This window comes from Nothobranchius furzeri, chromosome 4 (assembly GCF_043380555.1).
Source record: "Nothobranchius furzeri strain GRZ-AD chromosome 4, NfurGRZ-RIMD1, whole genome shotgun sequence".
NCBI lineage: Eukaryota > Metazoa > Chordata > Actinopteri > Cyprinodontiformes > Nothobranchiidae > Nothobranchius > Nothobranchius furzeri.
The window spans coordinates 83,262,889-83,273,709 of NC_091744.1; the positions used below are offsets into that span (position 1 = coordinate 83,262,889).

General features: G+C 45.8%; 1 protein-coding gene across 1 annotated transcript; it reads left to right on the forward strand.

Annotated features, from left to right (window-relative positions):
- The first annotated feature begins 265 nt into the window (after positions 1-265).
- pskh1 (protein serine kinase H1) lies at positions 266-10,821 on the forward strand. Its single transcript, XM_015975245.3, has 3 exons — positions 266-554; positions 1,844-2,752; positions 10,130-10,821. Exons 1-3 carry the CDS (start codon positions 486-488, stop codon positions 10,448-10,450), a joined length of 1,299 nt encoding a protein of 432 aa, XP_015830731.1. The 5' UTR covers positions 266-485; the 3' UTR covers positions 10,451-10,821.

Here is a 10,821-nt window from a genome sequence, read left to right on the forward strand (position 1 = left end):
CTCCCAATGGATCAAAGTAGAGCCCATGACCCTTTTTTTATGGAAGTTCTGCACAAATCCAGAGGAAAACTTTGCATCTCTGCTTGGAAAAATAGCTTTAGAGAAGCTTGATGTCCCTGGCGAGTGGCTCGCTGCCTGATCAATCATTTTTGTGCTGAGAGCATCCATGCTGTTTTCACTGGAGCAGTTTTTTATTTTAAATGAGGCTCTAGGAGGTTCCTCGGTGGAGCTTCTAGACCTGCCAGCTGGTTGTTCAACCGGGAAGAGCTGGGATTAATAAAAATACAGGACTTTGGAAAGCCATAGTATTAAATCTATTCATGAGCTACTGAGAAGAACTGAGGGATTTTATTCATGAGTTGTAGCTGCTGATGCCTCCTCAGTGGGAATTGAACTCTGAAGTGAGATGAATCAGCTGTTGCGGGGATGAGGCAGGGCTCCTGGTGGCCTGCGTGGCTGTCTGGGCTCAGGCCCAAGGTGATGTGATGGGGTGCCGGAACAGCAAGGTCCTCCCTGAGCCCCCAGGGGACGTTACGTTGGACCTGGTCAAAAAGGTCAGTGATGGCATCCGATAATGTTCTGCTTCTGCTGCAGCAGCACTTTGGTTTATTTATGTTGTAAACAAGATCGGTTGTATTCTGATTGTTCATGTTTGCAAAATAATAACATCATTAAAATATGTTTTCACAAGAGAACAGAATAAAATGAAATGGTTTCCTGCAGCATTTCTTAAAGGGACATTATGGAAGTCTGACAGCTAAAACATGTATAGAAATAATAAATGTCTTCTTCATACATTCTCCTGCAATGCCCTGGTCCTGTAGAATGAGCCCTGGCATTTTTACTGTGATTGCCTGTTTTTCTGTAAAATCACAGAAAAAGAGAGATGCTCGGGTCGAGCAGGCTGCTTCATGCGCGTTCACTCTCAGGCATCGCCCGTAGCATTTGCTATCCGTAGCTTTAGCAGCAGAGAGAGAGGCAGTGCCACTTTGTCGCTGTTCCTAACGCCTAGTGACAAAGCTAGCTACATTTCTGAGGACCCTTAGCTACTTTCTGTAGAACTTTCTTCTAGATATTTCCTGCAAATTAGCAACAAAATAGCCATTTTCACTCCGAACCGTTCTTTGAACGTTGTTTCAGCTGTCATCAAGGATATAAATGTTACAGATACTGTGAATGTTACAAGGTGAGCTACACTCTAGTAAGATGTCTGACTCTCATGCAGAAGACGTGGGTTGGATTCTGGATGTGAACATAGTTTATTTAGAGTTTCTTTTTTACATTAATGGTATATTTTTTACAGTAAGATGCCCAAATTTTTATTTGAGACTCGCCGAACGGCATTGAATTCACAGATAAAAAAGATGTGGGTTCAACTTTCATTTTGGAACAATTTTTCAAGCAAGGGAAGGGAATGATGTGAGCATGCAGGAGGACTGACCCATCATAAACCTTTGTTGGCTGTGCTGAAGAGAAGGTACAGAACCAAATTATTTAATTAATTAGCTGCGCTTTCTCCTGTCCTCTGTCCTCCGGGCCACACACACACACACAAGGGACTGTCTCAGCTGTTATTTTCGTTAAGGAGTGTGCACGTACAGCATGAGCGCCTCGTGCACGAGCCTACCATTGAAGTTGCCGTTACGCTTTTGGCCTGAGGGGGCAATCGCGAGCATAAAAATTCAAAACTCCGTAAAGTCCCTTTAACATGAAATGTTCATCAAAAATGTACTCATTCATGCATTCAGTCTCACCAGCATATGTTTGTATGAATACACACTCATTAATCACGATGAGGCAGTCTGCTCTGCAGCAAATCTTCACCAAATTCCTTCTGTTTCAGGTCGATCCCCCTCAGACGGACATCTACAAGCACTTCATCAAAGGGGATGGCTCGGGAAGCAGGACAGGCGTGCTTGCCGGAGGCGATGAGAGACGTCCTTCCTCTTCCTGCCAAGCCCAGGCACAAGCTGACACGCCCACCGCTTTGGCCCACACCCCTAAGGACCCGTCCAAACCTTCGAACCCTGAGCGGAAGAAGGTGGCAAAGTATCGGGCAAAGTTTGACCCGCGGGTCACGGCTAAGTACGAGATCAAAGCCCTGATCGGCCGTGGGAGCTTTAGTCGTGTTTTCCGGGTAGAGCACAGGAGCACACGGCAGCCGTACGCCATAAAGATGATCGAGACCCGTTACCGGGCGGGGAGGGAGGTTTGTGAGTCCGAACTGTGCGTTCTGCATCGAGTCCGTCACACCAACATAATCCAGCTGATGGAGGTGTTTGAGACGGCGGAGCGCGTCTACATGGTCATGGAGCTGGCCACCGGAGGGGAGCTGTTTGACCGCATCATCGCTCGCGGCTCCTTCACGGAGCGAGACGCCACACGGGTGTTGCAGATGGTGCTGGATGGCGTCAAGTATCTCCACGCTTTAGGCATCACCCATCGAGACCTGAAGCCAGAGAACCTGCTGTACTACCACCCCGGAGCCGATTCCAAGATCATCATCACTGACTTCGGCTTGGCCAGCAGCAGGAAGAAGGGCGACGAGTTTATGATGAAGACCACCTGCGGCACGCCGGAGTACATCGCCCCGGAGATCCTGGTTAGGAAGCCCTACACCAACGCAGTGGACATGTGGGCGATGGGGGTGATTTCCTACATCCTGCTGAGCGGAACCATGCCCTTCGAGGACGACAACCGCATGAGACTCTACCGGCAGATCCTCAAGGGGAAGTACAGTTTCTCTGGAGAGGTGAGCTTCTTCTCTTTCAGGTTTCACACTTTGGAAAAGTTTCTGCACTCACCAGGAGACGTGGTCAACAGATTTCCAAGAAGTTTGGCTTCTCTTGTCCGGTTAGAGTCTCCTTGCAGACCTCTCCCCTCTTCTCATTTTCTGCTGGCCGAACCACCATCCACCGTCCACGCTGCTGAAGAATCGATGTTTGCCTCTTGAAAGAGCGCAGAAGCATAGATGCTTTATTCATGTAGCTGTAAAAATGCTGAGTAGTCTGTTTAGTTGTTCCAAAGCGTGGGACGCCGTAGCCTCGGGTTGATGTTTGTTCCACATCCCGACACTCCAAACAGAATCAGAGTTCTGCAGCATTTCATGAAGAATCTTCTGTTTTCTGTCTGTTAACAGGGTATCCGGGGGTCCTTAAAAAGTCTTAAATTAGCTTTTCCAAATTTAAGGCCTTAAAAATCCTTAAAAATTACAAATAATCCTTTAATACAGTTTCCAGAGGTCTTAAATGACCAAAGACCCAATAAACAAGATTCTTTTATTTCTACAAAATTTTCGTGAATTTCTAGTTAGTGTTCAGCATTTTTTGTGTACGATGTTGCCGTAAGCGGAACCGTACACATTCAGTTGGTTGTGAAAGGGGGCTATTTTTAGATGAGCACGTTATCTGGTTAAGCTAGTGGGAGCTTGCGCCATGGAGATGTGGAAGTTTAATGGTAACTGGATGGCTAATCCCACGATCGCGGCGTGGTTAGCACCGGTTCCAGGCAACAGCTGGAAATTATAGCTTATTTTAATTTTTAAAAATGATAAATGACCCGTACTTGTATAGCGCCTGTCAGAGTAAGGACTCCAAAGTGCTTTACACTACAGTGTATCATTGGTCCATTCACACTCACACTTTCACACACTGATGGCGATGAGCTACGATGTAGCCACAGCTGCCCTGGGGCGCACTGACAGAGGCGAGGCTGCCGAGCACAGGCGCCACCGGTCCCTCCGACCACCACCAGCAGGCAAGGTGGGTTAAGTGTCATGCCTAAGGACATAACAGCAGAATTCTCTGTCCAGAGCCGGGATCGAACCTGCAACCTTCCGATTACTGGACTACCCGCTCAACCTGTTGCTTAAATAGCTTAAATTTGGTCAAAGTGGCCTTAAAGGGCTTAAAAAGTCTTAAATTTGGCTCCCTTAAACCTGCAGATACCCTGTGTTTATCCTTCCAGGAAGTCTCCTGACTTTAGCTTTGCATTTGGGATTAGTAAAGCTTGTTATGAGTCTGGATAGTTTTAAATGCACCGAGTTATCCTTTTAGGATGAAGTTGGCTCTTGTTTACAGGATTTTAAACTTTAAATCCAAGAGACGTGAAGCCGAATCAGTTCACGATTTAATGAAACCAATGATCTATTTAACAGCTTTATTGCTGTTGGTGAATTATTTTAGAGCTCTCATGTATTTTTGGGACTGCATGATGTTCGAAAACATTCACACAGCAATTTTATTTTCCATATTAAAGAGCAAGTCACCCCCAAATCAACTATTTTTTCTGAAGAACTATATAAATTCGTGTCTAATCGTGCTGCAGACACGTGTCGTCAATAGTTTTGCACTTAAGTCTATTTTAGTTAAAATTTTAATTTCCTGCCTAAAACTGTCAGTGTTGTGTCGTTGTCAGGTAAAAACTCTGCACTGCAGTTGAATTTAAATCTGCCATCGCTATTGGCTAAGAGGTACCCTAGAACCTTAGCTGGTACCATATGATGTCACAATGCCATTGTGAGCCTGTGTGTGTGTGTATTTGTTAGCGGCTCCGCCCTCTCAGTCTGCTAGGCAACAGCATTTTAGCATTTTTCAAACAGGAAGTGGGAGTGAAGTACGCTTCTTGTAGGGGGTGACTTGCTCCCCCAAATCAACTTTTTTTGCTGATAAACTCTATAAATGAGTGTTTAAAAGTGCTGTAGACGCGCGTAGTCAGTAAGTTGGCACTTTAGTGCATCTCAGTTAAACTTTAAATAATCTGCCTAAAACTATCAGTGTTGCGCCATCGTAGCCTGGCCTGCCAGACTCGTCTTCTGTTTAATTCTGCACAGAGAAAGAGTCTGGGAACCCTCCTATTCAAATAACCCCACCTTGTGAGAATTCTAACCGAGCCAATCAGCGCTGAGTGTCGTGCATCGCACACCACAACGCTGAGTTTGTCGAACATGGCGACTGAAACGGAGTTTGCTGCGGCTCTTTCCTCTGGTCTAAATAGCTTGGACACAAGTAGAAGTGCTAAAAGTCTTGTTTCCAAAGAAAGATGTTTGCACTGTCACCAGACTCCATTTTTACCACAGCTAAAAAAACTACAGCGTCGTGAACGTCACACACAGCGACGCTCAGTTTCTCATAAACAACAAAGACAGCGACAGAGTTCGCTGCGACTCCTTCCTCTGTTCTAAATGACTCGAATGCCTTTAAAACCACAAGTAGAAGTGCTAAAAGAATTTCTTCTAAAAAAAATAATAAAAGATGTTTGCGCTGTTGCCAGACGCTATTTTTTACGTCCATTAGAAAACTACAGCGTCGTGCGGTACAGTCGAGATTTCCGTCTTTTTTCTGATTGGTTACTTTTGAGCTTCCTAGTCCCGCCCCTTGAGTGCCTCTCTGCCTGTGAGTTACCAGACTTTCTTTGTGCAGAATTAAACAGAGGACGAGTCTGGCAGGCCAGGCTAGCGCCATCATCAGGTAAAAACTATGCACTACAGTCGAATATAAATCTGCCATCGCTATTGGCTAAGAGGTACATTATGACTAGCTGGTACATTATGATGTCACAATGTCATTGTGAGCCTGTGTGTATTTATTAGCGGCTCCTTCCTCTCGGTCTGCTAGGCAACAGCATTTGTTGCATTTTTTAAACAGGAAGTGGGAGTGGAGTAAGAATCTGGTAGGGGCTGACTTGCTCTTTAGCATATATGATAAAAATAAAGGAACCCGTTGGTGTTTTACGTGTCTACACCATCTTTCGGGTCAAATCTGAGTTTTTTTTTCCCAACATGATCCAGTCGTAATTGCAGACAGAAAAACACTTTTTCAAACGCTCAGAAATTCAAAATAATGCCTACCTCGCTGTTCGAAGCCCCGTGTCGCTGATAGAGTAGATCAATATTAAACAGAAGCTGTTTACGTCTACAGGGGTCCTTTTGATGTTATCCAGTAAAATATTTACGTCTTAGTCTACAATCCAACATAATAAACCACTGAAAACCCTTAAAGTCTCTAAGTTTTATAATAACCTTCCTTAACTTCTAATTAACTCAAACTTCTACCTGACCCAACAGGTGAGGGGTTGGGCCTTACGTTGACGAGCACCATCGTGCATCACTGGGGTTTGAGAACACACACACACACACACACCAGATAATCCCCCATAGTCTATGTTTGTTGTTGGTGTATTTAGCAGACACTTTTGTCCAAAGCGACTTACAAGTTATAATCGGCATGCTGCCCTTGAGGCTAACAACAACAATAACAACAACAAACAATTTCCAGTCAGTCATAGGTGGCAGTGAGGCAGCATGATGAATCATGGAGAGGAGGGAACAAGGAGTGGACAGTAGAGAGGGGGGACGGGTGCAGGGAGAGTGCTGGTTTAGAAGATGCTCTCTGAAGAGCAGGGTCTTGAGGAGATTCTTGAAAATTGAAAAGGAAGCCGCTGTTCTGGTAGTGCTTGGTAGGTCATTCCACATTTGTGGAACAATGCATGAAGAGTCTGGATTGTCCTGAGCGTGGTGTAGGCACTGCTAGCCGACGATCCTGTGATGACCGGAGCGGCCGGGCCGAGACGTAAGCCTTTGCAAGAGGATTCAGGTAGATGGGAGCTGTACCATCTCGGACTTTGTATGCTAGTGTTAGCAATCTGAATTTGATGCGTGCTGCTAGCGGTAGCCAGTGGAGCTCAATGAACAGAGGGGTGACGTGTGCTCTTTTTGGCTGATTGAAGACCAGACGCGCCGCTGCGTTCTGGACCATTTGAAGAGGTCTCACAGTACAGCCTGGAAGACCAGTTAGAGGGCGTTGCAGTAATCGAGGCGGGAGATGACAGTAGATTGCACCAGGAGCTGGGTCACGTGTTGTGTTAGGTATGGTCTGATCTTTCGTATGTTATACAGCGCAAAGCGGCATGAACGAGCAACAGAGGCAACGTGATCTTTAAAGGTCAGGTGTTCATCAATCACAACACCCAGATTTCAAACTGCCTTTGAAGGAGCCAGAGATAGGAAGTCATTTTGGATTGAGATATTGTGTTGTATGGATGGTTTTGCTGGGATGACAAATAGTTCAGTTTTAGAGAGGTTGAGTTGGAGATGGTGGGATTTCATCCATTTTGATATGTCAGAGAGACAGTTTGATATTCATGCAGAGACAGTGTGGTCGTCCGGTGGAAATGACAGATAGAGCTGGGTGTCGTCTGCATAGCAGCGGTAGGAGAAGCCATGTGATCGAATGATCTCACCCAGTGAGGTGGTGTATATGGCAAAGAGAAAAGGTCCTAGTACAGAGCCCTGGGGGACTCCTGTGGCAAGATGGTGCACGGTAGAGGATTGGCCAAGCCAATGATCGTCCTGTGAGGTACGATTCAAACCAGGCGTGTGCTTTCTCTGTGATGCCCATGCTAGAGAGCGTGGACAAAAGGAAGCCATGGTTGACAGTGTCAAATGCAGCCGATACGTCGAGCAGGATAAGCACTGAGGATTTGGCAGTCGCTCTAGCTTCTTTTAAGGATTCCATCACTGCTAACAGAGCAGTTTCAGTGGAGTGGCCCTTTCTGAACCCAGATTGGTAAGGGTCAAGCAGACAGTTTTGTGAGAGGTATTCTGTGATCTGCTTGTCTACCTCTATGACAGAAGTCACTCAAATATTCTACTGGAGACACAATTACTTTATAGTTTTTACATTTTTGCGTTGTGACTACTAAACATTACCCACACAGCAGAAAAGTTTAATCATGGACCGCAATTCTGGTTTGATTCATGATAAATCAGCTGCTGTGGCTGATTTCTTGAAAAGAAAATCAGAAATTGCAGCAAAACTAATCAATCCCAAATGTAGTTATTTTACTGAACATCTTGGTCTGGGCCGTAGAAGCTGTGTTGGGGCAGACCTGAGCAGCACGGGAGCCTGCAGGCTTGATGAATAATGTTCACCTTTACTGCTGTACTCCAGGAAGTAGCCACGGCCCAGAGGGAAGAAATGCAGGTTAAAGGCTTTTAAACATGCCGTGTGTCTTTAGCACAGACTGATGACTTACCGTTTTCAGCATCGCTCCTCCAGCAGGTGTGTGTGTGTGTGTGTGTGTGTGTGTGTGTGTGTCGTTCTCCCTCTCAGCAGGGGGTAAGGCTTGAGTCACTAGCAGCTACTCCTGACTTGAGCTCATTTCTCAGAACAAATCGACGTCAGCCGGACGTTCGTCTCTAAATATAGTTAAAATGTTTTAGGAATGTTTTTCTGGGCCTCAAAAATCAAACCAAAGCCTGTAGATAAACCCATCCTGACTGTATAGTGGATCAAAACAACCGTAAAGAAGTGAAAAGCTTCAAATAAACCTGTCTTCCTGCTGCCATCTTGTGTCCAGAACACAAAACTGTTATCAGGATTATTTCTCTTGGTCAAATATGGTAAAGCTGCTTTTATCCCTGTAAAATAAGTTGAATCTGTATTTCCAATCACTATTTAATGGTTGTTTTTTATGTTTTGTCTTGTTTTTGTTAGAAGTTTGGCACAAATGGTAAAAAGAATTCAAGAATATAAATAGATTCAATAGCAGACTCGACTGTTTTGTGCTTTACATGCTTTTCAAATCCAATTTAATTAAAATTAAATAAAATACTTTATTGATCCCAGAGGGAAATGAAATGTTATGTAACTCATAAAATTAAAAAACCATAGAACATCATTCAAGGTTCTTCAAAGGGTTTTCATGACAGAACTGATATTTTTATTCATATTTATGTTAAAGGTGTGGTTCACTCGTATAAATAATGCTTGTGCGGCGGTCTCTGGTAGGAATGAACACCGCGTTGGTTGTACTCTGGAGACAAGAAGCCCTGGTGCACTTGTTTTAGGGTCTAGAAGATTGCCAGATCAGAGGAGAGCTTCAGATGACGGGATTTTACTTCCTGATATGTGGACATCTCTCCTCTGATTGGCTAACAGCAACACAGCTCTACCACTGACTCTGGTCGCTCTGCAACGTTGATGTTTCACCTCCACAAATAACACAAGCCTGGAGGAGTTCTGCTGCGTGATGGAGTTGCTAATGCTAAAAGTTAGCTTCTACTAGCCCTTCTGTTTCCTGGTCGCTAAACCAACAGCAGCCTTCCCTGTCGTGAGTCAAGATGAGTGAGTCCATGAATGTAAAGCTGGGCGGACACTGTGCGACTTTTTCACTCGTAGCACTCGGCTTCCGCTCAAACTGTACGACTTCCTCGCAGGGCAGGTCTCACGATTCGTGCTCACACTGCACGTCTGGTAGCAACACGTCAGACTTTTTTGTCTTGTTTTGCCTGTTGTCCTTCGGGAGTGCTGCAGGAGGACACACAGGGATTTATGGGGGTTGGATGAGGAAAACGAAATAAAGAAAGTAAATCTGAGTTTTGTGATCAGTTTAATTTGACACGAACACGACGAACACGCTTTCTTGACAATCTTTGTGAGTAAAAAAACATGTAGAAATAAAAACGAACAACGTGTGTTATTAGGGAAACAGCGGGCGAGCGGTGCTGATGCATGATTGCGCATGCGCCGTGAGCGGTTCTGATACTTTTTGGGTCGCTTCAGTGAGTGCGATACCCTCACGAGGAACGAGCAAAATGTCAAACACGCCAGAAGTCCGTGCGAGCTCACGATTGCTGATCGGTAGCTGGTCGCGTGGTGTTAATCGCCTCTCGTAACCCCCTGTACACTACACCACGCTCGGCGCAAAACTCGCCCAGATCTCGTGGAAAATCGGCTCAAAAAAGTGAAAAAGTCGCACAGTGTCCGCCCGGCTTTAGTGACAGTGTGACGTAGATCTGTCAGGCTTTTCTAATCCTAGAGTTTCACCTTCTGTTTTCTATCAGAAGCTAATGCAGGAGATTGGTGTAGGAGACTATTTTCATGTTCAGCCTGCATGAAACACTCAGAGTGACCCATTAGAATCAGAAACAACCATTAAAACGTGGTTTTCAGTGAACCGCACCTTTAAAAACCATTTTTCCAGAATACAACCAGGATTCGTTGGGATTCTTGCTGTAGAGTCTGGCCTTCATGCTAACATGAGGCAGAAGCTGCTGGATGTCTGACCTTTGACCCTGATAGTTGTATTTTAGTTTGCTGATGTTCTTTCTGATCCCTCCTCCCTGCAGCCGTGGCCCAGCGTCTCTAATCTGGCAAAAGACTTTGTGGAGCGGGTGTTAACGGTGGATCCCAGCGAGCGGCTGACGGCCGGCCAGGCCCTCAAACACCCCTGGATCGTCAGCATGGCGGCCTCGTCCACCATGAGGAACCTCCAGCGCTGTATATCCCAGAACCTCCTGAAGCGGGCCTCCTCGCGCTGCCAGAGCACCAAGTCGGCCCACTCCACCAACTCCTCCGTCCGCTCCACCAAATCCCACCGGGCCCGCCGGGATCGGGAGAAGGAGCTGCGTGAGCTGAACCGTCGCTACCAGCAGGAGTACGACGACTGAGCCCAACGTCTGCAGCAGATGTGCCTCTCCTGGAGGGGGGGGTGACTCCACAGTGTTTGAGCCACCGGCAGATTTCTGACTGTTGAAAGCCCAAAGAGGATTCTCCTTTGCTGAATCCATAAAACCAGAACAAATCCCAGCTCCTCCACTGTTGATTCCTCCAAACTCCCCTTTGACATCCTTTGGGTCTGTGTATTTATTTATTATTGTCTCCGTTTGATCGGTCGCTGGATGAAGACCTCCACAAAGATCTGTTGAACAGAGTTCTGGACACTGATGTTTGTACGAAGCAGAAACATTCTTCAGAGCAAAGCAACTCTTTTCCTCCCACCTGTTTGTGATCAAAGAGCTGTGAATTTCTTGTTTTTCTA